Source organism: Trichosurus vulpecula, chromosome 7 (assembly GCF_011100635.1).
Source record: "Trichosurus vulpecula isolate mTriVul1 chromosome 7, mTriVul1.pri, whole genome shotgun sequence".
Taxonomy (NCBI): Eukaryota; Metazoa; Chordata; class Mammalia; order Diprotodontia; family Phalangeridae; genus Trichosurus; species Trichosurus vulpecula.
Window position 1 is genome coordinate 246,478,679 of NC_050579.1, and position 27,836 is coordinate 246,506,514.

The window sequence follows — 27,836 nt, forward strand, 5'->3', positions numbered from 1 at the left end:
AACTTTTAATTTTTTTATAAATTTCTTTTAAAAAATAACAATGGGAAATTACTCTGAATTCCAATGTCACCAATGATCACCTGTACTCCCCTCTCTAGGGGAAAAACCTTCATATAGCTTAAGGTCACAAATGAAAGCCAAGACATTATTAACAGGCACCCACAACCCAGAAAACGTTCCCCTGGTCCAGCGGTATAGACATGGACGTTATATGTAACAATGCACTTAAAAATATATATATATATTTATATATACATACACACACAATTATCCTGCAAAAAAAAGTACTCAAATGAAATGTAACACTATACATTATGCCAATTATTCATTCATCCAGTTAACCATTTGTTCCATTGTAAGGTCATTAGAACAGTCGCACCTACAAGTAAGGAAAGGATTTCCTAGGAGCAAATAAAAATAATTTCCTAAACCCCAAACTCTCCTTGCAAAGTCATGGTATTTCAAGATAACAACAACAAAAAAAAGACCTGACACTCTAAATGCAAAAGTCAAACTGAAAACTGAAGTATTTTCCTCCCACCACCCCCCTCCCCCACAAAACCCCCCAAACAACAAAAAACCCTAAAAGAACCTAAAAGATGTAAAATAGAGTAACAAAACATTTGCAGGGTTGCTACTATGTACAAGTTTACAAACATAAATAAATACAGTTTAAAAATTGCTTTTCTTAATGAGCTTGAACTTCAGAGATCAGGTTTGAGGGGCTTACTCTTGTAATACTGGATCCTAAAGATAAACCAGGAAATCTAAAGCCCTTCTGTTTTATCATCATCATACAAACTTTGTTCTTAGCAAGTAAGACAAGCCTCTGAAACTATAGAACAACAAATAATCACTTCCCAAGGGAGTATCTGAAACGGACAGAATCTCCTGGCATTTGGAAGCCACATTGGATACATGGATTCCAGAACCTACAGTCCTGGATGAGGGAGATGTACTGATTCATACTTCTGCCATTGTCCCCATACCAGCCCTTATTGATTTTGATTCATTTCCTTTTAAAGGTTTAATTTTTTCCTCCTTTTCTCATGCAACATTCTTACAGGGAAGACAAAAATGAGAAAGCATACCCTCCCCATTACCTATACTTCGCGCTAGCTTTTTTCAGTAGAAATACTGAATATTTTTAACCACTTTTGCTAAACAGATAGTGACTCTCCTAAAACTATCACCTCAATTCTCTGAACCACAAGGTCCAGGAGATGGAAGCTTGCTTTATGAGGGGTACTCAGAGATCTGGTAACCCTGCTCCATTCCTCATGTTTAGAGGGCTCCAGAATCTACTTCCAGTTTGGTCCCACAGTAAGGGTACAATGTTAAAGCCTTTCTGTACAAGACCCTTGAATCAAAGTATAAGGTTACATCTTAAATGGGGAAAAGTAAGTGGAAATAGACATCCACACACCAGCTGCCGAGGGGATTTAAAAATGTAGGAACAAAATTTCATTGCTGGCTCCAATAAGTAACATACAATAACCACGGTACCTGGATAAAAACAATGGTTTTTGGAAATGGCCGAGGACTAACAAAATAAATCTCAGACTAAAGACATTAAGTGAATTTCTACTCCCTTGATGGGTTAGGTTTTAGTATGAATCTATTCCTCACCCTTTACTTCCTAACAATCTACCCCAGGTCTCCACTGAGTCATGTTACAAAACACACACACACACACACACACACACACACACACACACACACACCCCACAAAATAACAAATCATTGCATTCTCCCTTCTATTCCTGAAGTGCTGTCAAACACAGACAGTTTTACAGAAAGTCTGTGAATAGCAACCTACAGTTTTGCTCTCTTGACATTTTACTGACTACAAATGTTCTCGGTGTTTAAACACCAAAAAAATTTAAATTGTCTTGTTTTCTGCTCCAGGAATGGCAACTTCTAGGACTGGCCATCCCTAGAACGTTATGGGGGGAAAATGAGAAAATTTGTGATCCAGGTAATCTCTATATATATCAGTTACATTTTCAGTGGGAAGGCAGGTAAGACCACCTCAGCTGAGAAGAGAACATTTTAAAATGCTAGTGAGTCTTTGATTCTTTTACTCCAGAGATACGTTTTTCCCCTCAGCATTAAACAAAACTGGTGGATTCAGGTTCTTGCTACAATCATAGGGTGATTTGAACCTTATTCTTAGGGAACAGCATGTTCTTTACACACCACAGGATGGAAATTTCCTCTGACTGAAAGTCATCTCTGCATGCAACATGTTCATTCTGTTGGTCACACATAAAATCTCAAACTTCATGGATGGATGAGACTAATCAAACTCCAAGTGGGAAGAAGTAGGCTGTGGTTTCCCGGACTGCAGTCTTGCCAACAATTGAACGGTATCTCTCCCCTGGGATGGCCTTGCTTCACCAGCCAAACTAAGTGCTGCTTGTAGTACTCTCATTGGCTTTTTGTCTCTTGTACCATCCAAATATATGAAATACTAATGTCATTAATAGTCTTTAGTCCTGACTGAGAGGGGTGGGACAGAGTCCTTGGAATTTCAATTCGCCAGAGATCACTGCAATTATAATACCAAACCACTTGTGAAAAATTAAGTGGTTTCTGTTTTGTAGAAAAGGGCAGAATGTGATCATAAGTGTCCCACTGGAAGGTCTGCTCAATTTCCTGGGATAACGGGACACAGTGGAGAGGAACCTGGATCAGCTCGCTCTCTCTGCTTTTGGTTAGGATACTCGAATCATTTGTGCCATTGCTTCTTCATCTGCTTGATTTGGATCCTGTAGACAAAGAACAATACCATTATCTTTCTTCTCCAAAGTTAAATACTTCTGATTTTCACAACAAGCCTTCATAGAAAAAGACACCTTTATCAAAAACAAAATACAGTATACAAAAAGGTTATCTATCTACAAAGTTTACAAGTATAAAAAACAAACAGCATTGCCTGCACAATGCCTTTCTAAAAGGAAGAGATGGGGCTAACACATTCCATTTTCAATATACAGGTTCTTATGAGGGCCAATTAAGTCTCTAGTAGGAATTACGAGAGAAATATAAAAGTCTCTGCCTGATGTAGCTTGTGAAATGAGTATCTACTAGGGTCCCTGGCAAGTAGGTTGTTTGCTTTCCCTTAAAAAAGAATGAAACCATCTTCAAGATTTAATTGGTCCGAAGGACTAAGGTTTCAACTACTGCAATAATTTCCTCTTCACCTAAGTACAAAAAGCCAGCAACAGAAGAAAGCTGGAGCTCCTCAGGTTTGACACATATTTCTCACTAAGAATGACATCATGGCAAATTTGGAGGCAAGGAAACTATTATATCCTTGCTAAATATCCTTCACATGCTACCGTGGAGTAAAGCTCCTTTCGTTAAATGTTAGTCTAGAAGTTTACTTTGGCCATGGTTGGCAGCGCTGAATCAGTCTGACCTTTTGTTTGAAGTGCCGGGAGGTGAAATGAACAGGAGCTGTTGGCAAATGTGGAGGTAAGGAGAGCTTCACTCAACTGTATCAAGGCTGTATCCTCTCCATGCTATTAAGTAAGCTTCTTTTGGTTAAGTGTTAGATGATCTATGAGTGTCTCATTTCCCTCCAATCCACTAGACTGGATCAAGTCAGGCCTGGCCCACAACTGACAGCTACAATCTACTTAGAGATGAAAATAACAATGATTTCTAAAAATACTCTTTAAAATTATAAATCTGACAATCAACAAACATGAACATTTTCATATACAAAGAAAAGAGAATTGCATATGGAACTGTGAAACTCTATTATGCAACCTTGTTTTAAGGATATCAAGTTAACACTGTAGTACCAACGCTGACCTGCTTCCTCTGCTCTCTTCTGTGTATTTGAAAAAAAACAAAAAACCCTTGACTGGATTTCTTTTCTATCTTTTCTTTTTTTGCCTAAGTCTCATAACCCTTCCTCACTTCTACCCTCAGAAAAAAATTAAGGCATTCCCAGGTAACAAATAAGCACAGTTAAGCAAAACAAATGCCCACCCATTTGCTAAGCCCCCAAATAAATGACTCATCATAATGCACCAGGAGGCCATCACCTCTGCCAAGAGGTGGGAAGCAGGACTGATTCATTATCTGACTTCCGGAGTCCTTATTAGTCATTGCATTGATCATTTCAGTCATTTTCCTCTACAACGTTGGAGTCATCTTAGCTTCTCTCAATCATTCCCTTCTGTCATTTCTTATGGTGCAATAATATTCCACTACATTCACCTTCCAAAATTGGTCCATTCACAATTGAGAAGCACTCACCATGTTATCTAATTCTTTGTTACAACAAAAGTATTGCCATAAATATTTTTCTTTCTCAGTGTCTCCCTGGGGTATACCCTTAATAGTGGTATTGCCAAGTTATAGGGTAAGCAGTTTAAGTATACACCCAAATTATTTTTTATAAGAATTGAATCAATTTGCAGCTCCATTACCAATGAACTGGTGTGTCTGTGCTCCCATAGCACTTCCAACATTGCCATTTTCCACTTCTAATGTGAGGTGGAAACTCAGAATTGTTTCAAAGTGCATTTCTATTATTATTAGAGATTTGGAGTATTTGTTTTATACAGTTGTTGACAGCTTGCATTCCTCCTTCGTTATCCTCCTAAAATTTTAGCACTTTGTCTCATAATTCTAGTTTTTAAAAGGAATTTATCTCTAGGTTCTGATATGTTCTTTGACCCACATGAGATTTTGTTGCTGTTTCTTCTTGTTTTTCTGGAGTTTTGTAAATGAAAAGGGTCAGAGATAAAGGGAATGGGAATTGTGAACCAAGAAGTCTCAGACTTCTGGGTTCTACCTTCCCTCCTTTGTTCCCCAAGTGGGGGGAAGAGGATTGATCTGTACTTTTTCTTTAAAAAAAAAAAAAATTTATCAGCATCTCAGTACCTTGCCCTATTCCTTTTCTGGGAATCAGACCCTCCAGGAACCCAAGTATCTGGCCCTGGCAACGTCAGTGGGCAAGGCAGGAGGAAAGAGTCTGTGAGGAACAGTAACAGGAAGCTGGACGTCCACTGGTTCTGACATATTTCACCAGGGATCAGCCCCTTAGTCCTGACCAGGAAAGATGTAGCCTCCAGTATTCTTAGGAGACTCAAGGGCTAATAGGATGGCTCAGAAGGGTGGCAGAGGCCTTGTCTACAACAGTACTGTCCCCAGAAGAGTATATCTAGGAATGCTGGCAGCATTCCTAGAAAGAACCAACCAGTCACAGTGTGCCAAGAACGCTGAGTGAAAGACAGTTTCTAAGTTTGAACCCTCTCTTGAAATAGCCTTTATTATGTAATTTTTACTGCCCTGTGCTATAGCCCTGACGTGCCCCAGTATCAAGTCCAAGATTAAGTTAGGTTACTTCTATGTTCACCTGATAGCTAATCTAACCTAATCTCCTACTGGGTCCCCTCCAGGTGCTACGAGGTATATGGTGCCCCACCTCATGTTGACAGGACAAGCTCAGGATGATCAGGCTTCAGACTGATTCTCTAACCTTGAGCAATCATGGATGGATCCCCACCCAGAGCACCTACAGACTTCAGGTTTTACAGCATTTCAGACTGGCTTCCACTCCCCGTCACTTTAAAGTTAAATCAATGTGCAGCCTGCAGATCCTTATACATAGTGTAGTGGTCCCCATTTCTATTTGAGTTTGACACTACAGGTCTAGTAGACACTAGGTGATTTAGAATTCTGGAACTCAGGCCAGGGCTGGATCTGAGTCATTTGTAACCATAGCCTGGCTAGAGCTGCTTCCTTCGGCTCATCACTGCTCATTCTGGTGCTCTTCGAGTTATGTTTGCTGGGGAGTATGTGAGAGAGCTGGGCTACTCTACAACCTTTCACACTGCCTTCTTAACTGGAAGTTAACAGACAGTGACAAACCAATAAACAGAACTTGCCCCAGTTCAGGACAAAAATAATAATAGCTAATAGTTGTAAAGTGTTTAACAGTTACAAAGCACTTTACGTGTATCATCTTATTTGACACTAATGATAACCTGGGAAATAGTCCTGAATGATATTAGATTTATTTTATTCAACATCAAATGATAAAGACAGCAATAAACATATAATCAAACAATAAAAAGCATGGTGCAGAAGAGTATAATAATAATGATCATCTAATCTAACCCCTTTATTTTACAGAGAAAGAAATGAGGCACAGAAAGGGATAACTGACTGACTCAAATTTAAAAAATGCTATTTGGTGGCTGTCAAAGCTAAAAATGAAACCATCTGAATTTCTGGTCCAGAGCTCTTTCCACATAATGTTGACCTGACACCTGCAGTGCTGTGAGCAGCTCAACCTTTTGAGAAGCCTTTGGAAATAGGTAGTGATGCCCCTCAAAATCCTCCCTATCCCATGAGGTTCTAAAGCCAGGTTTGGAAGATGAGGCTTTATTCAGTAGGATGACAATTTAGCTTGACTAATAACAGAATGTGCTAATCATCTATTGCGGTTGGAGACATAACTTGGAGAAGTGTGAGTCAAAGTACTTGGGAAAGGCTTCACATAGGAGGTAAAAATTGGGTACGTGAAGAGAAGGAGGGGCACAGGGCATTCCAGAATGCAGAAGTAGCAAAGACCAAGGCACAAAAGCAGGATTCATAACTTGGGCAGAGGCAGTGAAGTGTGAAACCTGACTGAAATATATCTTCTTGAGAACAGGGATTACTTGATCTTTTTTGTCTTTTTATTCTCAGTATCAGGTGTAGCACCTGCCACGTAGAAGGCACTTAATAAATGCTTGCTCAGTGATGGAACAGAGAATTCAAGCTCCATAAAAAAAACAGCCAGTAAGATTGGATATGAAGGGTGAAATCCAGGTGGAAGGCCTTGAACTAGGTAAAAGGGCCTGGATCTGATGTCATAGGAAATGAGGTGCCCAGGTGGACTGTTGAGCCCAGTAAGGATAGGATGAAAATCATGTTTTAGAAAACTTAATCTGGCACTGGTGTTGTGAACGACGGATTAGATAGAAAACTGATCAGGAGACTACCGAAGTCATGTAGGCCCAATCCTAGGTAAGATTTAAAGAGGACAAGATGAAGTCTACAAACATTGTGATAAAGAATCCAAAAGAACTTGGTGACAAGTTATATACATAGGATGAAGAAAGAGATTAGGCAGATGATGGCAAGGTTTCCAGCTTGGGAAAAAGTGATCAAGGTTGTAATAGACAAAAACTGGCTGGTTGCAGAAGGAAATTGGAAACTAAAATAATGAATTTAGTTCTGGCTGTGCTCAATTTGAAGTGACCAATTAACATTCTATTATTGGCAGCTGGTTAAGACATGAGGCCTGGAGATAAAGATCTAATAACAGCAGCTAGCATTTCCAATATGTGCCAGGCCCTGTGCTAAGTACTTTACAATGCTGTGAGGATCAAGAGACAGTAACTATAAAATACTTAGCACAGTGCCTGGTATGTAATAAATGCTACATAAATGTCAATTGCTGTTATCATTATTATTATTAATCTTCATAACAACCCTGGGAAGTTGGTGCTGTTGTCATCCTCATTTCACAGATGAGGAAAACTAAGGCAAAAAGGTTAAATGACTTGTCTAGGGTCACTCAGCTAGTGAGACTGGATTTAAACTCCTGTCTCTTGCTGAATACAGGCCCAATGCTCTAACCACTGTGCTTGCCACCTTTGTTGTGGCTGAATCATTTTTTAGTCATGTCTGACTCTTCATGACCCCATTTGAGGTTTTCTTGGCAAGGATACTGGAGTAGTTTGCCATTTCACTGTCTTACAGTCCACATATTCAGTTTCCAAATCTTCTTTCTACCTCTACATAACATTCTTCTCTGTACCCACAACCAGAAACTTAACTCAAGTCCTTATCACTTCTGACCTGGACTACTGCAATGGACTCCTAATTGGTCTCACTGCTATCCAATTGGCTTTCTCCCCTCTCCAATCCACTCTCCACATAGCAGAGTGTTCATAGGAATAAACTCCAGTGGCTTCCTATCACCTCCAGGATCAAATATAAACTTCTTTGTTTAGCAGCCTACCTGTCAAACCATGGTACACATGATTCCCCTGCACAGGCTCTACAGTCAAGCTAAATTAGCCTTCTTACTATTCCTCCCGTTCAAATGTTCATCTCTCTGCCTCTGCATTGGCTGTACCCCTCCTCACCTCCGACCCTCAGAATATTACTGTTTTCTTCAAAGCTCAGTTCAAATGCTATCTTCTATAAGAAGCCTTTACTGTTTCCTCCAAGATGTTTGGTGTCTTCCTTCAAAAAATTATTTTGTATTTACTTTGTAAATACATATACGAAGGTCTGAGCTAAAATCCCACCTTCTGCAAGAAACCTTTCTTGCTCCATATCCATTTACACTAGTGCCCTCCCTTCTCAGTTCACCTCTAATTTACCATATACAAATCCTGGATATACACAGTTGTTCACATGCTGTCTCCTGTGTTGGTAAGCAAAATGGGCTCTTAGCACTTAGTTCAACAAGTGCCCTTGAAGAGTTTGGCTTTTGTTCCCTTTGAGTAATGCAGTGTATTTCACTGAGTCTTACTAAGTGCTAAGCCCCAGGCTCTAACCCCTATTAGGTGTTAACCTAACCTATGTGGATGTGAGCCTCCCAGGGTCCTAAGGGGAGGGACTAACTCAAGAGCCAATTATAGCAGCCTAAGTTCTGGTCATTCAGATGACGTTTGATGATGTCTAAAGCCCTTTAAGAAGTGAGGACAGAGCCATTTGCGCAGGGCTCTCACTCGTGATGGTGCTGATGGACAGACTCCGGGCAGCTGTAGCTAAGGAGCCCTCCAGCTCCTAAACCCGGATGCTGAGACTTTGTTGAACTCTGGTAACTATGTATTGGGATTTGAATCAGACAAGGTCTGTCTGTTGATGTTTGTAATTTGTTTGTATTTGTTCTGAAGTTCAGGGTGCTGGCTTTTTCCCCTGAACTAAGTGAATTGTATTTGTATGCTGAATTAAAGTAAGCTTGTCAACCTCTTGCTTTCCTTAGTTAAGCAGATCAAAAGAACCTGTGCTTTTGCAGCGTGCTGGCAGCTTTCTGGGTGCCGGCTGTTGGATCTTACACCCCCACAGAAGCTGCTGGCCAGATTGTTGAAACACCTCCCCAATTAAAATGCTAGTTCCTTGAGGGTGGAGACTATTTCTGCCCTTTTGGGGGGTATTTCCAGGATATTGCCGGGCACATAGTGAGCATTTAATACATTCTGTTCGTTGGCTATTAACTGGCTACATGTTTTCTCCTCTAATAAAATGTAAGTTCAGGGCAGGGTGCTTGGCACATAGCAGGTGCTTAATAAATGCTTTTTGATTAACTGTAGTATTTACCTCAGAGGATCAAATGAGATAATGAATGTAAAGTGTGTTACAACTCCTAAAATGCTAGATTTATGTCAGTTATTTTTCTTATTACTATTATCATTACCTGCATGTGAGGACTATCCTTTTCCTTTGGAGAGAAAAAGCGACCACCTTCTCCACGCTTCCTTGCCATGGCATGACGATGCCTAGATTCATGTAAATATTTCTGCAATGACAGAGATCCTTCTATTTAGCTATTAACTTACAGAGACCTCAATTATTTAAGTATTATCTTCTCCCTCAAAACAGCTTGAGCATATGTAGTTTCAATTCAATAAACATTTTTTAAGTACTCTACAATGTGCAAGGCACTGCATTCAGCAATGTAAAAGACAAATAACTTTAATTCAGCGGGAAGAGCAGAGTATGATTGGGAAGAAAATCTGACAAGCAGTTGAGTATACTAAACAAGTAAAGCTTGTTTGAAATAAAAAATTGGTTCTAACTCTATGATCCCAAATGTCAAAATCTACTAATATCCAAAACAATATTCCTGCCTCCCTTCTTATAATCCACATAAACATGGATGATGATGTTCATACCAAATTGGGTCTCTCAGCTAATTATTAGCCATGCTTAATTATTACCAATGAAGAAAAACAAAAGCACTATACATAAATTTCCAGAGAAGTCAAAGAGGAAACAGATTGACCTTATGACTATTAACTTATGGACCAGAAAAAGACCCAATATACTACTTCTATATACTTTGCAATTATACACTTACCCGCCTTTCCTTGGGGATTTTCCCTTCTGCCTCTAGTTTGGCCCGAGCTTGTCTCCTCTTAAGAATCCGGTGATACTGCTTAGCATTCACATAGAGGGGCTCCTCTTCAAGCATTTCCGCTCCAGGTAAGGGGATCCTCTGGATAGCAGGCACAGAACCAGCCCCTGGTACCATCTGAATAAGGAGGAACCCAGAACTTATTAATTAGCAGCATAAAGGCCCTGACAAAGCAGAGTTGCTGGATCCCTGCTTACCCTTTTTTTTCCTTCTGTGGCAAGAAACACAAAGATGGCTTTAAAATATCTCAAAACAAATCATATCCACTGCTTGCTTCATCTGCTATGAATACCTGCTGCCATCTAATGGCTATTATTATAATCACTAATACCAGCAGTAATAGCAATCAGGTACATTACATACACAATGAAGTTGGCAGAATGTACCAATCTCATTTTATTAAATATTTATTGAGACTCATCACCGCTTGACAAAATGTTAGCTCAAACCTATAGTATATAGTCAAACACCAAGAATAACTATCTTGTGCTTGCTTGCCATTTCTGATGAAACAAACTAACCACTGATAGACAGTCTTGTCTTACTGAGTTTTTGGTGTCCTAGATAGCTGACCATGGAAGCCAGTCTGTAAATCATTTGATCAATCTTTTGTCATGCTTGCTAAGTAACTAACCCAATAAAACTGCCCTCAAAACTTTGATCCCTGGGGACCTTTTCATGCAGGAAGATTCTGTATATTCTTTCCACTGCAAACAGAAAAATTGCAAAATTCAAGTCTTCACTTTGTTATGAGTTAACTTGTTTATGTATAGAGTACTATAAACCCACAATCCTTGTGGAATTGAACATTTCTTCCCTAATCCCTGAGACCATCTCATTGTTAGTAAGTACTGTACAGTTTACCTAAAATGTCCCTCTCTGATAAAATTTTATGTAAATGATATTTCTTTTAAATTAAATAATTTAAAATATAAAATATTTTTCTGTTTTAAGGGGCTTCCTTAGCAAAACCCTTCAATAACTCAAAAAATCCTTTGTTAAAACGATTAATCACTCTAAATTATTTACTAACATACAGATTCTCACCTACTAATAGAATGTAAGCTCCTTGCCAGCAGGGAATGTTTTGTTTTCATCTTTGTGTCCCCAGTGCTTGGCACGAAGCCTTGCACATAGTAGGGGCTTAATAAATGCTTGGTGAATACCTGCAATGAAGGGCAGGGGGAAGGAGAAGGGCAGCATGAGTGGAGGCACAGAATGGGCTCCCCCCCAACCCCAACACACACACATTTCTCTATTAGTGAAGGTTCCAAAATGTAAGAATTTCACTTCAAAATCAAATCCTTAATTTGAAAGTATTAGAGACCTTCATAATTCATGTGTATAAAAAAGCCTTACACAAGTTTTTATAGGATCTCTGTACAAAAAAAAAGGCTAGACTTATGCTATATAACTTTTGTAAATGAAATCATCTCTAGAAGGCATAAAGTGAGATTTCAAGGAATCATCAAAGAACAAAATCTGTATTGTGTCACAGCATCATTGTAAAATCATCAAGCTAGAAAGCATCTGAGACAGCACCTTGTCCAACCTCCTCATTTTACAGATGAGGAAACTGAGGCCCGGGAAGGTTAGATGACTTGCCCAAGGTCATACAGGTGCTATCAGATATGGGGACTGAATCCAGGTCCTCTGACTCCAGAGCCAGTACTTTTCCTACTGTAATTACTGTCACAGAATTATAAACCCAGACAGTCCCCTCGTTTTATAGGAGAGTGAACTGAGTCCCGAAACCTGTAGAGAAGAGGAAGCAACAGGATCAATTACTCACCATGACCATTCCTCCTGAATTGACCACGTTCCCAGCAACTGGTAGCGTCACAGTAACAGTCCCCTGTCCGCTGCTAGTTGTGTTGGTATTGGCTCCTGTCTGGACAATCTGTGCTCCAGCCAAACTGGCTGCTGGGATGGTGATCATGCCAGACACAGGCACAGTAACTTTAAAAGGCACAAATAAACAAGGGAAGTTAGACTTTCTTCTCTCGAGTGCATACACAGATAGAGTAGGGAAACCACTGGCAGTCATCTCTTCATTTTATTATCTTTCTAGTAAAAATTGATTTCCTCTAGGTAGAACTTGGGAGGATCAAATCTGGGCCCGGTACTATGGACCCACCCCACCCATAAGACAACTGAATGACTCAAGGCATTCACATGAACATTTCCCATATTTGAAGGTAGGACTTTTTTTTTTAAGGATCTGCATCTGTAGAATCCCCTCCACAAGTTGGCCTGACTATAACTGTATGTATTATTTTTATGCAAGATCTCAGGATCAGTGAGATGGTGTGTGTGTGTGTGTGTGTGTGAAAACCTTTACATGGTGGACAAAAACCAGCTATAATTACTAATAGGACTTACCTAAAGATAAAAGTTGTTTCTTTTTAGTAACTTTCAAAGTTGCTCCCCTCAGGCCACCAATAAAAGTAGCATTTGTAACAAACTATATTTTTAAATGATTCTGGTACTGACCAGAAGCCAAAAGGAAGTAGGTCAGAGTATTTATATTAAGTATTTTTAAATTATAGAATACTAGAGTTGAAAAGGCCCTTAGAGGTTATCCAGTTCAGCTTTCTACTCAATGCAGGAACCTTATCTCTACAATATTCTGGTTTTGTATGGAATACATTGTGCACTAATAAGCTCACTACCAGTTCATTCTACTTTTGGGTGGTTGGTGCTAACAGAAAGTTCTTTACAGTGAAATGAAATCTATCTACCCTTTAATTTCTACCTATTAGTCCCAATTCTAACCACTGAAGTGACAAAGAGAAGTAGTAGCTCCCTCTTCCATATGACAGCCCTTCAAATATCTGAAGATAGCATATCCCTTCCCTAAAGACTTCTTTTCTCCAGGCTAAATGTTCAGTTCAAAATTCAATCCAGTGAATTGGTTTTCAGAATTTCTACAATTCCTGGTCACTTCCTTCTAGACTCTATTTGTCAATTCTACCTAAATACCCTTAAAATTAGGTGCCTAGAACTGGATGAGACTTCAGATGTGGTTTGCCCTGTGCAACACACAGTAGGACTATTACCGTTCAGGATGTGACACTTTTATTTAATGCAGCCTAATTGCATTTGGTTTTTATAGACCTAATGAAAATGTTTGTTGAATTGAAAGACATATTGTACTACTGAGGGTAGGTAGGTGGCACAGTGGATAGAGCACTGGGACTGGAGTCAGGAGGACCTGAGTTCAAATCTAGCCTCAAACACTTACACTAACTGGGACTGGAGTCAGGAGGACCAGAGTTCAAATCTAGCCTCAAACACTTACACTAGCTATGTGATCTTGGGCAAGTCACTTTAACCCTGTTTGCCTCAGTTTCTTATCTATAAAATGAGCTGGAGAAAGAAATGGCAAACCACTCCAGTATCTTTGCCAAGAAAATCCCAAAATGGGGTCAGAGAGAATTAGACATGACTGAAGCATACTACTGACTTGTACAGAGACTAAACAGTCAACAATGTTTTGGACCAGAGCTGTGAATTCTCTGGTAGGGGAAATTCCTTCTATAATAACACCTCAGCACCTCTTTTACAACTTATAATATTAAAGAGTTGCCTAGGGAGACTGAAAGGTTAAGTTATTCGCCCAGGGTCTTTGAAGAGCCAGTGTATGGCTCACTCCAAGGTCAATTATCAATCCACTACACCATGTTGCCAATCTTAGATTAGATTAACAGAAACATTAAATTCACACCAAGGGAAGTAACAGTCCCACTCTGCACCCACAGTAGGGGATTTCCCTTTGAAATAAGCATTCATGCTTTTTACTGGAAGTGATCTGGAGACTCAGCCATACACAGAGCAACATTACAAGTCAGCTGCAAAATGTAAATGAAAATTCAGATTCCCAGTTTCTGGTACAGATGACAGGTGTCCTACGATCAGTTATACTAGATAATAAATGCTACACTTTTATAAGCTAAATCCATCCTTCCCCACCACAACCTTCTCTCTCCCAATGGTTCCACTTTTAAAACTCTGACCATCTTCAATCTTTAAACTCCAATGTCTAGAAACATTTCCACATTTGCTCTCAAAGAGCTTTCAAAGTCTGAATAAAAAGGATTCCTGACACCAAGGTTTTATAAGTTTCTTGTGGGGAAAATCTCTTTACATTTGGAAAAGTGACTGCCATATTTTGGTAAAAGAAAACTATAACAACTATCAAAATCTAAGACTAAGAGGAAAATATAAAAGAATGAAAAGTATCATTTCTTGGAAGCTAGATATCCCTTCTTCAAGAGTAAGCCAGCCACCCAAGAGAAATACAATACACCTGAAAGACAGAAACAGTGACTTGAAAACACACATACTGTCTATACCTTGCTGGAGGATAGTGCCATCTGCATTGACTGGCTGATAGACAATGGTTTGACCTTCTGCTGTCTGTGCCACCTGCTGCCCCTGGACAGCTATCTGTTGCTGAGTCTGTAAGGAGCCAACAATAAATACCATCAATAGACAACATATATCCTCCTAAAAGTATGCTCAGCATAAAAGAGATGAGATGTCACATAGGCCCACGTACATTTCATAAGCATTTTATTGAAAAGAGATCAGTTTAATCTAAAAAGCAAATTTAAGAGAAAGAGGTTTTTTATATAGAGTAAAAAACTGAACTATCACAAAAAGGCTAAATGTAGCCAAGACAGAACAAAAGCTGGAGAACTCTATAACTGTTACAACTTTTCAGATTTTTTAGTTTCACCCTCCCCTTAAAAATAAAGATGAGGTTTAGATCTGTTAGGCAACTTCTTCATCTTTTGGAAGCTTTTGTAGCCACTAACTTCCCATGTCTAATATATATGAAATGTTTCAGCTCAGCATCTTAATGCTTTCAAATTAACAAGTTTACTGCATTCTAGGAGAGAGCTGTTACCTGGGTCTGGCCAGCAGTGACGGCAGTCTGGGGCTGCTGAATGATGATTTGCTGGGTTTGGCCTTGCTGACCCTGCACCTGCACAGCCTGACCCCCTTGAATCTGAATCTGTCCTGGCTGTACCAACTGGATCTATAGAAGTTAAAAAGATAAAAAAGGAAAATTATCTCATATTGAAACTTCCCTCTTTATACCTCAGAAAATTGGCATAGTTGTCCAAGGCAGTCATCTTCTGGCCATACACTCTGCCAATGAACCCTCCAGACCACTGGAAGGCCAAAGACTACATCCATATCCTGGAGCAGGGCTGGGGGAACCTGTGGCATCAAGGCCACATGTGGCCTTCTAGGTCCTCAAGTGCAGCCCTTTGAATGAATCCAAATTGTTCTGTGGAGTTTGGATTCAGTCAAAGGGTTACACTTGAGGACCTAGGGGGCCAAATGTGGCCTTGAGGCTCCTGCTCTGAAGTCTTAATCTACTCAGCATCCTGTGCTAAAACTAACTCACATAACCCATTATATTTAGTTGGCTACAAGCCAGACCAGACCAGACCACCTATGCTTCGCAACTCTTCTGGTCAATCATCTCATCTATCCTATTGCCATCTGCTCTTCTGGTATGTATGTATATATCCCCTTCCCACCCTCCTCCACCATTTCTTGTCCTGTGAACCAAAATCAAATTGCCATTGCCTCTGGAAAGGTTCTATATAGATTCTTCTATGATTTTACTAGCAACCCTGTGACTCTTTAGACCAAAATACCCATCCCTCATTTCCACTCCCCTTTAGATTATTTGGGGTAGAGACCGTCTCACTTTTGAATTTGTATCCCCAGTGTTTAGTATATGGTTTGGTATACAGTAAGCACTTAACCAAGGTAGCTAGGTGGTGCAGTGAATAGAGTGCTGTAACAACAATGTTGCTTATAGCTACTGTGGCTGGGTAAGGCCAATAAGACCAGCATGCAAGTGGGCTACTAGCACAGGTTGTCTGATCTGCTTTTCTAAGGAAAGCAACTTTAAGGGGTTTACAATCTCACTTTAATCAAACATACATATATCATTCACTGAGTTCAGGGGAAGACTTAGCATCCTGAACTTCACAGAAAACACAAACAGAAATTACAAGTAGAAATTATATAAACAGAGCAAATAACACAAATCAACAGACAGGCTTCTGTCTGACCATGGCAATACATACACAGTTACCAGAGACAGAGAGAAGCACCAACATCTGGGTTTCCAAAGCTGGGGGGGGGCCAGACTCCTTAACAGCTACTCAGAGTCTCCACACCAACACTCTTTCAATGAATGTGCCCCAAGCAAAATGCTAACCTCAGAGTATATATTCACTTCCTCAGGGTCAGAGGGCATTATAACCATGTTACCCAGGCCTTCCAGTGACTTAAGGCAAGACTCAAAGGCACTTGATTGCGTTAGTGCTAGGAAGCCCTCCAAAACAAAAAACAGCAAAAATTCCCACTCTGCTTGCCATTACAAGTACTAGGCCTGAAGTCAGGAAGGCTTATCTTCCTGAGTTCAAATCTGGCTTCAAGACACTTACAACCTTGTGTGAGCATGGGCAAATCACTTCACCCTGTTTGCCTCAGTTTTTCCTCTGTAAAACAAGCTGGAGAAGAAGATGGCAAACCACTCCAGAATCTTTGCCAAGAAAACGGGGTCACAGAGTCAGACACAACTGAAAAATGACTGAATGACAACAAAACACTTCACCCATTTAATAAATTATTTTCAATTATTTCAGTGGTGCTGCTTAAATTCACACCAATTCTTTTGCTGAAAGTCCACCTCCCTCCTGTCTTTAACTTGATTAAAGCATGTTCCTAAAATCCTTCTCCTTATTCTATATATCCAACGTTAGAATCATTCTATTTCAGTTTCTAATAAGAAAACCCAGATGGGCACAGGGAAATAGGGACTAAAAAAATCATTTAGTGCAATCAGTATTGTTTTCTACGTTCACAACCTCAAAATTATCATTGATTCTTTTCTTCTCCTCCACATCCAGTCAGCTGTCAAACTCTGTCAATTCAGCTCCCACAACACTCACATATTGGTCCGCTACTCCATTCACAGAACTACCAGATTAATCTAGGCCCTTATCACCTCCAACCCAGACTACTGATCTCCCTGATTCCAGGTTCTCCTCTCGTCAATCCATTGTTTGCCCAAACCATCTTCCCAAGGTACAGGTATGACCATGTCATTCTTCTACTCAGAAATCTCCAGTGGTTCCACAATGCCTTTAATATAAAATATGGACTCCTTAGCCTGGTATTTGAGGCCCTCAACAGTATACCTCCTACCTACCTTTCCAGCCTTATTTTATATTAGTTCCTTACATAAACTCCATTTTCCAGCAGAACTCCTAATTCAGACATTATCCTAATTTAATACATGCTCCATTCTCTATGTATTCACTCAATCCATTACTCATGGCTAGAATGGATTCCCTCTTCATCTCAACCCCTCAAAAACTTTGTCTTCTTTTAAGCCACCATTCAGGTACTACCTCTTGCATGAAGACTTCCTTGATCTCACTGCCAACCCCCACCCCCTCCAGTTATTGTCTCCCTCTTTGATTTTTCTTTTGTGTTCATGTTGTACTCCCCCAATAAAACACAAACTTCTTGAAGGCAGGAACTGCTTTATCTTTTCATCTCCAAGATCTTCTATGTGATATGTACTTGGTAAAAGTGTGATGAACTAAACAAATGATTTGTGGCAAGGTGTATTCAATTAATCTAAAGAACAAGTTAAATAAACACTTATTAAATGTCAAGTGCATTGTGCTAAGTGTTGAGGCAAGACAGAGAAAAATATGGTATAATTAAGAAAAATCATAACATCAATTTACATCCTAATGAATTGTCCATACATTTACATGAAGACGCTTACCTGCTGCAATCCTTGTGTCCCAGACACAGGTACCTGCATGATGGTCTGACCTTGGCCACCAGGAACAGCCTGGACCATAATGGGTTGGCCAGCTGATGTGATCAGTTGACCTCCACTCACTTGTACCATCAAAGGCTGGCCCTGTACCTAGAGATCAATAGAATGAGAACAATGAAATAAAGCTGCACAAAGAAAGAATTTAAGTATAAGCCAGCCATCGGTACTACCTACTAACTTTTTTGCTACTTGGGACAAAAAGGTGCTGGGAATTGGGGTGAAGAAAAATGAGTGTATGAGATTTCTATAAGTGATTTTCAGTATAGAATGAATGTGACTAAATGTCAAGGCAGCTTAAAGTTAAAATGGAACACAAGTATAATCCTTTGAAGTTTCAACAGATTTACTAAAAAAACAAGATTTTTATCAACATGCATGGAATAAGTCCTTAGTATCTGATAAGAAAATTTGGTTACTTGCCAGCAGAACAATTCTAGGAATGGTATTTATCAAGAGGGACAGTGAGAATTCTAGGTTATATAGAGAGAAAGGAGGAGAAAAAATACAAAGAGTTTGTGTGGAAAGCAGCTTCATTTGGGGGTCTTTAGAAGCAAGCTCCTCTCTCCCTTGTCTTTCAACTCTGATTCACTCTTTCAAACTCACCTTGAAGATTTTGAGTAATTTTCATCATTTAATGTTTATTGCCTTTTATTGCAGACTGATCTTAAATCAATGTATTCCATGTGCAGTTTCAACCAATATGAGATGTTTGGATCCACATAAATGCTCCTTAATACAACCACACTGATTTTAATTTCAGTAGAATGAGGAATGTGGAGATTATAAAGAGGCAGCTGTTTCTAACAGGAACTCACTATAAGCCTGGAAGCTACAAGTGCTATGTAACATCTTGATTCTTAAAATGCAATGTTCTTTTCCTAGAAGAACTCCTTCTGGAAGCCACAGCACAAAACACTTCAGTGAAATAAGAATGACCAAGGACCACAAGGGTAGTTTAGACCTTCTGTTCTCAGGTTCCATCATGATTTTAGGATGGTAATTCTTCCAAACCAAGAAAGGAAACTCTTTCACAAAAGAACTTTATACTTTAAGCCACTAAAATTATTCCCTGATAAGAAAAAATTAGTAGCTGACCAGAAATATGCTAAGAATGGGTCAATTTACACTTTTAGAGACTACAAAGTTAGGAATTATTTTCTCCATTATATAAACAGATGAGAGAGTGGAAAAGAACATTATGAAGAAATTTCAAATTCCAGGCTTTATTATTCTGTCCCTTGGAAGAATTCCATACAAATCTATAACTTTTATTGTCAGATTCTCATATACCTGTTTCCTCTTCCTTCTCACTCCAAAGTAGATTCCTTTTAAGACACAGTCCATGTAATATTTGATACATGGATAGGTTTTCAGAATATTTATTGCATGAATGCCTAAAAGAGCAATCGACAATTCCCTAAAATAGTGAGATCCCTAGAGAAAAAGGGCTGCTACTTATTTCCATCAAGAGCTTCCTTTTCTTTACAAAAAGTCTGAAAATACTTAAGATAAGCTTTAAGTACAGCACACATATTTATCTAGCCATCTATCGCCTCTCAATCCTTCTCCTGATCGCCATTTATGAACTCAAAAATGAACCCTGAGGAGAAATCTGATTTGTGAACAGTTAAAAAGTACATGCATAAGACGAGCAGCAACGGTTAAGTAGCACGTTATTATGTTCCCATTCCCCAGGCAGTTAATGACAATCCACAGTACTTACAGACAGTTCTGGCTTTGCGTAAATTGGTATTACACAAAGTCAACTTTATGAATTCTGAAGGAAATCTGCATTCCAAAAGCACACCTATGTTAATGTACTGTACAGTAGCTCTCTGTTCCAGAACTCTGAGGCCTCCCACCCTACCCCCACAAAACACCCAACCTTCCAACTGAAAGCAAAAAGGACACTTGGAGACCTTTGCTTCACCCTCCCCAGTCTTCTATCTGTGTTCGGGTATGGTGTTTGTGTCTGCCATCACGTGGCTGGCCCAGCCCCTCCTGTTCCTCCTCCTGTTCTCATTTTGCTATCCTGGCCCTTGTCCTTGAACCAGATGAGTACATGGCTCCTTCTTTCCTTCCTGCCTCCCTCCCTCATATCTGCAGGCAAATTCACATTACATAAAAATTGCTTTACATAGATGTCTGCAGAACGGTCCATTTACTTAAAGCAAGAACTGTCTGTATTTTATATATTAAAACTAAGACAAAGCAAGCAGAAAAGATGGATGACCTGTTGAACCCTGGGACAGTTAGCATTAGGGTGACATATACAAGATCAACTTCTTCCAGGATGCAAATGTTCAGAAATGGTTATACATAATTCACTATCCCACAACTATACTTTTCTGACAAACTGGCATGAAAAGGAAAACCAGGACGAGTCCAGTGAGGAGCCATGCAGTACACAGCACAGCACTAAGCAGTAAAGCCCTGTACCCTAGCATTTGCTTTGAAGAATTTTCAATCTACATGGAACAAGCGAAATGTGCCGCACAAACCAGGGTTTGAAATAACTTACCTTCTGTCCTAATTGTTCAATTAGGTAAGTTAAAGAGATACAATCTTCAATCTACAGACTATCACTATCCAATCCCGAAGTTTTAGACCTATCACTGACCGACTTCAAGATATAGAGAGTTCCAGTTTTCTGAGCAAAAGCCAAGGCTCTTCTTTACCAACTTATCTATCACACTATGGGGAATACCGGTTGGTTAACTGATTTAAGTTACCCTAAAGTACTTTCTAAAACTCACAAAGGGGACTACTGGTCTTGGTCCCTAAGAGAAGGAACCTCCCTCCAAATCTAACAGTAAAGTAATTCTCATCTCTTGTCAGGAGTAAATTCTCATCTCTTGTCAGGAAAGGGTAATGGTTTACACATATAAATTTGATGCGCTTATTTGTATTTCACTAATATCTATTTATGGGATGCTCCAGTAGAGTTTCTAGCATAGAAAAAGCCATTTAATTTAACCATATAAAGATCTATTCCAAGGAACTATCCAATATGCTAGTTTCTGAAGTTTCCTATTGATGAGTAGCTTATCCTGCTTACATGTCAGTGATAATTCTTTAGTCAACTTAGCTTTTCTACTGTTTACTTTGGACATCTAATAATGTACTTCTTTCTCCGAGAATACATTATATTGTCGGCCTACTACTATACTAGTTTATTCAAAATAATACATAATATTAAGCTTGCTATTTTCTAGCCATTTAGTTCATTAATAAAAAAAATGGCTAATCCAAGCCTTATTCATATTTTTCTTGTTCTCTTTTATCTCAAATTATTGACATTCAGTACATGGGTAAAGATCAAACTCCTAATTAAATTTCTAAGTTAATTTAAAATTCCTGCTGCTGAGAATTGCTTCTAGTTACTCTTTCAATCATTCACTTTCTATTAATTCCAAAAATAGAGATATGTATGGTTTCAGAACTGGATGACGACAGTTCCTGCATGCTTTCTAGGAAACATTAAGGAACTCAGCAGGAATGTTTGTGGGTCTCAAATGAGAACTGGCAGCATCAAATACAGGAGAGAATCACATGCCACTCACTTTACCATTCCCATTTCAAACCCTGATAAAACAGCATCAGACATGAAGTGGAGGGGAAGTTCATGCAGTGCTCACATAGATACAATTAGAGAAATCACCACTACCTGGAGTGTCTGGACTTGCTGGCCTGAGGCGGATGCCACTTGGGCCTCTGTCTGCAACTGGACAGCAGTGACACCACCCTGCTGCTGGGAACAGGAACAGGAATAGCTTGAAACTTGACAAGGAAATGCATAGCTCAAGACAAGAGATCACCTTACCTCCTGGAGAGACAGAGAGATTATCTCCTCAAAAGCCCCTTTTCCTGGACTCTCAGACTGAAAGAACAGACCCAAGTAGCTACTGCCACCAACTGGAACAATGATGGGGAGATAAGCATCTATCCTTTTACTGAGACTCAAAATTCTGCTCTTTAATATGCCATGGTCAAAGTATTTTTAATCATGTTTAAAACCAAAGTGTAAGGTAGCCTTCAGAAACAGGCAATTTCAATTCATTTGCTTATGGAAGCATTACAGGGGTCCTTTCTATTATAACACTCAGTTATTCAACTGCATTTAGAGAGCAAAGTTATTTTTTAATGGAACTGCAGCTATATTTTCAAAGGAAAAATGTACTTTTGAGGAATTTCACAACCTTTGAAAACAACCAGTTCAAGTCATATAATGAGTGTCTACTATATGCAACGCACTGTTTTGGACTGAGAAGGATATAAACATAAGACTAGACCAGGCCTGTACAATCTGCAGCCCACAGGCTTATGGCCTGTGGGCACACCAAAGGATTTTGGGCCACTTGAGGACAATGTAGAGGATGTCTTCAGAAGCCCAAAGTTCCAGGTTGTGCAGGCCTGGACTAGACCCTTTCTCTCAAAGACCACACAAATATCTACGATGCAATGGGGACAAATTATTAAAGACTGAGCATCTTTACAAATTCACAAATTTAATAACCTCAAACTAAAACCATTTCTATTCAACTTAACTAACCTGGAGGCTACAAATTAGTAAATGAATCCCATGGCTTTCACATAGTTGTGTCTATCTTAATGGTTATTCCTGACAAAAAAAATTTTACATCGATTAGCATGCTATCTAGACAGTGAAGCTTTTGTGGAAACTGCTCATTTGGAAGGGGTGATCTCAGTGAACTGAAATCACTTTGATTCAAATTGACTTCATCTTTTAGCCACTAATCAGGAACAACTTTGTGTTATGCCCTCTGGAAAGCTCAATTTTCCAAGTATCATATGTTACAGTTTGGAAACAAACCCAACAAAAAGTTAATTCCCTTTTCATTTATACCTGATCAGCAATTCTATCTGACGCCAGAATGAAGTACAATGAATGATGCACTCTTCCTTGCAAAAAAAAAAGGGGGGGGGGGGGAGCTTATCCTAAAATAAAGTAAACCTAAGCAAGAAACAACAGAAAATGTCATCTGTATACATTTCACAACAAAACCCTATCTGGATATCTGGATTTGGGATTAATTTAAAAAACCAGCAGCTCCTAATCATTTTCCAATGCATCTATATTTGCAGCTAAATATTATCCTAATGCAAAACTAGAAATTAACTTTCCAAAATAATCATCTTGTGGACCAGTTCAAAGCACATCTATTTGAATCTAAGTGTTTTGTTTTCATCTACTATAGAAAGCCAAAGTGTCCATATAGCAATCCATCAGGAAAAGAAACAGAGAACAGAATCAGTTCAATATGTTCACATGAACACAAATTCAACAATTCTAAAGTTCTACGTGAAAGTAGCCTGATATTTTGAACTTTAACAATTTGTCAGGAAACCTAGGTTAATTAATAAGGAAGGCAGACTGTTCAGGTAACATGAAGAAACAATTCCAGTGGGTTGTGGATAGAATACAAGTTGCAAAGAAACCTGGATACATAGTTTGAAATACTGAGTCCAAATATAAGGAAATATTACCAGGCAAATTTCTAAATCTTTACATCTCACCAAACCCAGAACATGATAATTTTTCAATGGTATTACAGTAGTCCCTCTTAATGTTACTGCCAGTTCTGTTACTTTGGTACTCAAAGTTGAGTCATTTTCATACCTGCTGCTGAATCTGTCCAGCCTGCACGACAATCTGTTCTGTAGAACTATTGCTGTTTGCTGTATACTGCTCCATGTCTCATCTAGGTTGCAATTTTGTATATGACAACTTCCGGCTGGATCTCCTGGGAAATGACTTAGAGTACGCTCCTATTAAAAAGATTAAGAAAGAAATGTACTAGAGGATTATAGTCAATAGATACGTAGATCACTATAGTAATGTATGACTAATCAATATCATTTAGCACTAAAATTACAAGCCAATAAGCCTATAGTGCAAACAGTTTTTTAAATAACTTCAAGGCAGTAGACACATTTGTAAGGCTTGTCTTCATTCAAGGTGTTACAACACATTTATTTTATTTTGATCCTGTGGGTGGATTATAGAGGCTTGAGATCAAATTCAGTATTATTCAAACAGCCATCCAATGTGTTTAAGTAGGAAGGGAGTACCTAATCAGAATCTAGAGGGTTCTAGAGTCTGCATGTGATTCCAAAGAATGGAAGGAAATGCATTTAACTACTTTTGATTTGATTTCTTTTAAATTCCCAAACTTTTCTATACTTTCCCCAGTTAAATTATTTCCCCCATGATTTCACAATTCCAGAATTTTTATTTCTAATCTTCCCTGACAGTCAATACATGTTGGTTGAAGGGAAAGAATAAACTGGAATACAAGACAAAGATTTGAAAGGCTGCCTTGGGCAGCTTTTCCCTCCCAAGGTAGAAAGCTGGTCTCTTGCCCCTTCTACTGAGAGTGCATGTATGAAATAACTCCAGCTCACATCTGAGACACATGTGTACACACGCATATGCGCGCGCGCGCGCACACACACACACACACACACCCTCAACTCAATCTTATAATTCTCAAAGTTAGGTGCTATTGTTCCCATTTTACAGACGAAGAAATTGAGGTTCAGGGTTATATAGCCAGCAGTCTCAGGAGACTCCTATCCAAAGGTTACCCACTCTAAGTCCAGGCATGCTCTATTCATTTCTTCAGAGTGCCTTTGAAGAGTTCATTTGCATGTGACCCTGATGTTCAGTAAAGCAAAATTCAACTCTACTATTCTTGCCTTCAGTTGGCCAAATGACAATTTTATTTAACAGTTTTGCCTCAAAAATATCCTTCTGCACTGAGAATAGTCAACTTTAACAGAGCATAACATGCCTTTTTCGCTGTTATCTCCCCTATGATTAATGTAAAATCCAAGTTTTACACTCACATGAGAAAATAAAGTTTATGTAAAAAACTGTTTTCTTAAAGTATCTCATGGAAATTGCAAAACCCAAAATTCAGAGATCCTCCAGTGAACACCATGTGTATTTTCAAGGCACAATTCTAAGAATGATACTTTTATGTATCCCAAATTTCAATTCACACTCACGTAGATATAATACATGTGCACTTTCCAGCAGAGAGCAGAAAGAAAGAGCTTGTAACAGCTTCCCTATTAGACTCCCTATGTTGGATTTTCAGAGTATAGTTTTCAATTTTGTAAAGGGATTTTAAAAATATTAGATACTTCTTCAAATACACATGAAAAAACACATTCCAATGGCAAATGTTATTTTTTTAATTATCCATGCCATGGAACTCTATCCATTAACGCAAATAACTAAGAGTTCATTATTACTTTTATTAAAGAAAACCGAATTCTAAAAATCAAAGCAGATGGGGGGAAAAGTTCTTTGAGGGTTTGTTACTTACAGGACCAAGAAAAAGAGTTGGGACAAAAATCTCCTTTTATGTCCAAAAGAAATCAACCCCAGTCATAATTAGCAGAACCTCTCAGAAAGTTGAGTGATTTTTCTAAAGCACAGATCTGACCATGTCAATCCCTCCTTCATTTGATAAATTCCAGTGGATTCATATTACTGACAGGATCAAATAAAAGAAATCCTTTTGGCTTTTAAAGCTCTTCATAACCTTCCTACCTTTCCAGTCTTCTTTCACTTTACTTCCTCCTTCTGAGTATTTCTGTCCAGTGATACTGACCTCCTTTACCATTCCTCTAACATGACACTTACTTCCCAACTCTCCCATTTTATCTGACTCCATACCTGGAATTGTCATCTCTCATCTCTGCCTCCAGGCTTCTTTCAAGTTTCAGCTAAAATTCCACTTTCTGTAAAATGCCTTTGCCAGTCGTGGTTAATGCCAGTGCCTACTCAAGATTATCTCCAATTTATCCAATATACACCTCATCTGTACTTTACAGTTTGCAAGTTATCCTCATTAGATTTTAAGTTCCTTGAGGGGACTTTTTGTCTTCCTCTGCATTCCTAATACAGTGCTAGGTACTTAATTAAGTACTTTGTTAACTAGACTTAATTTTTTTAAGGGATACACACACACACACACACAATCTTTTTTCACCTGAATCCAAGTACTGTATAACTCTACTGAGAAGTCCACTTGCTAAAATTTTACTGCAGCCAGAGCATAGGATTTAAAGTTGAATAGACCTTCTCATTTTTTTTAAAGAAAAAGAAAAAAGCTTGGTCCTGACATGAAGATAAACACAGAAAAATGATTTTTTAAAAACAAACTTAAAATGCAAAACATTTTATAAATGGGAACCTAACTATATACTACATACAATAGGAGAAAAATAAATCAAGAGAAGGAAGCTGGCTGCCATAAGTCAGGTAAGAAAGAAGAAGATGGTGGTAGGAGAAAATTAACTCCATGTTTTCTGGGTATAAAAAAGTATTGAAGATTAGAGAAGGAGGCTCCTGCAGAGTCAGTCTTTCGAGGGGTGAACAAATTGGTACAGGGAGCTTCCAAGAGCCAAATGGAGGTGCAGTCTGGGAAAAGGAGGCAGATCGGTTTGGCACCAAGTCTGGAGGGGGCTGCTGTTCTGCCCCAGCAACCAGAGGAGGAAATGACGAGCCAAAAGGGGGTGGTAACGGTAACGGGACAGGAGACACGGGGAATGTTGGCTGGAAGGAGGGGCATGGTCAGGCAAGGGGAGTGGGGGGTGGGAGAAGTGGAGGAGAGGCCACCGGCCTCCCGGATCCAGGAACCAGGAGGACAAGGGAAGTCAGACAGTAGAGAAACCAAGAGGGAGGGCATGGGAGAGGGGGAGGGGGAGACACGGCAGGGGGCTTTTGTACCAGTTTTGCCAGACTGCCCGTCCTGGGTTGTGAAAGGGGTACTGGCCGGCGGGGGGGTGAGGACAGACGAAGCAGGAGGGGTTTTAGGGTCCAGGTGATTGAGTGGGGTGGAGGGAGGGATACGGATGAGTTTGAGTGCGTGTACACACACACACACACACACACACACACACACACACACACACACACCACAAACGTACAAACGGCACGTCCGGACGGGGCCCACGGAGGGGAGCAAGAAAGGGGTGCTGGGTGGTCAGTAAGATCGGCAAGGATCTGGAGGGGTGGCATTAACTGGGGACCCGCTCCTCCCAGCCCTTGAAGCCTGTGGGCCCAAGGAGGTGGTGCCCGGGCCCTGGGGAGGTTGGGGGTGGCCCCTGGAGCCGTGGTCGAACCGGGGATCCGGGCCCCATCTGGAGGGTCAGGACCCCGGGGTCAAGGAGCCGCGCCCGGAGAGGCCCCGGCCATCCCCACACGGGCAGGGCGGCCCCCTGCAGGCCTCGGCCGGGAGTGGCGGGAGGTCCCCGGTACAGCCACACCACGCCAGGGCCCAGTTCCAGGCAGGCCCGCCCGGCAGGCTCCGCTGCTGCTACCGCCACCGCCGCCACCCGCCCCGCTCCCCGGGCTCGGCGGGCGCCTGGGCCTCTCCTGAGTGGTCAGCGAGACCCGCCAATCGGGGCGCTGGGGCCGGCTCTGGGCCGCTGGATATTGGCTCCTCACACTCACCGTGCCTCGCTCCCCCGGTTCGCTGCCCGCGCTGATTGGCTCCAGTACCGGACCCCGAAACCCAATCAGAGGCTCCAGCCGCCGCTGCCGCCGCCACTGCCGCTGCCTGGCAAAATGGCGAACGCGAACAAAGGAGCTCCGGGCCCCCCCTCCAACTGCCTCGGCGCAGGCGCCTGTAAGCCACGCCCTTCTCCCCGCCCCCACTCCCCTCCCCACCCGCGGACTCTCCCCGCCCCGCGCTGGGTGCGTACGGCGCACGCGTCGCGAAGACCCAGTCCGGGCCCCACACCCCCCAA

General features: G+C 40.3%; 1 protein-coding gene across 11 annotated transcripts; it reads right to left on the minus strand.

Moving 5' to 3' along the window:
• Positions 1-27,651, minus strand: NFYA (nuclear transcription factor Y subunit alpha). Of its 11 annotated transcripts, XM_036766448.1 has the most exons (11): positions 26,815-26,900; positions 25,759-26,202; positions 23,692-23,840; positions 21,718-21,798; positions 17,994-18,140; positions 15,075-15,206; positions 14,518-14,623; positions 11,955-12,121; positions 10,106-10,279; positions 9,443-9,544; positions 1-2,771 (listed from the first exon to the last, which is right to left on the minus strand). In XM_036766448.1, exons 3-11 carry the CDS (start codon positions 23,764-23,766, stop codon positions 2,718-2,720), a joined length of 1,038 nt encoding a protein of 345 aa, XP_036622343.1. In that variant the 5' UTR covers positions 23,767-23,840; positions 25,759-26,202; positions 26,815-26,900; the 3' UTR covers positions 1-2,717. The 11 variants fall into 11 exon arrangements, with proteins under 11 accessions (XP_036622343.1, XP_036622345.1, XP_036622344.1 ...); XM_036766450.1 differs by lacking the exons at positions 25,759-26,202; positions 26,815-26,900 and adding an exon at positions 27,541-27,651; XM_036766449.1 differs by lacking the exon at positions 26,815-26,900 and having other exon boundaries at positions 25,759-26,241.
• Positions 27,652-27,836: the final 185 nt, after the last annotated feature.

Coding starts and splice junctions, on each gene's coding strand:
- NFYA (XM_036766443.1), bottom strand. CDS start 23,766: ATGGAGCAGTATACAGCAAACAGCAATAGTTCTACAGAACAGATTGTC. Junction 12,122..14,517: donor TGGCACTATCCTCCAGCAAG/GTATAGACAGTA, acceptor TGCCTTTTAAAG/TTACTGTGCCTGTGTCTGGC. Junction 10,280..11,954: donor ATTCAGGAGGAATGGTCATG/GTGAGTAATTGA, acceptor CTCCTTATTCAG/ATGGTACCAGGGGCTGGTTC.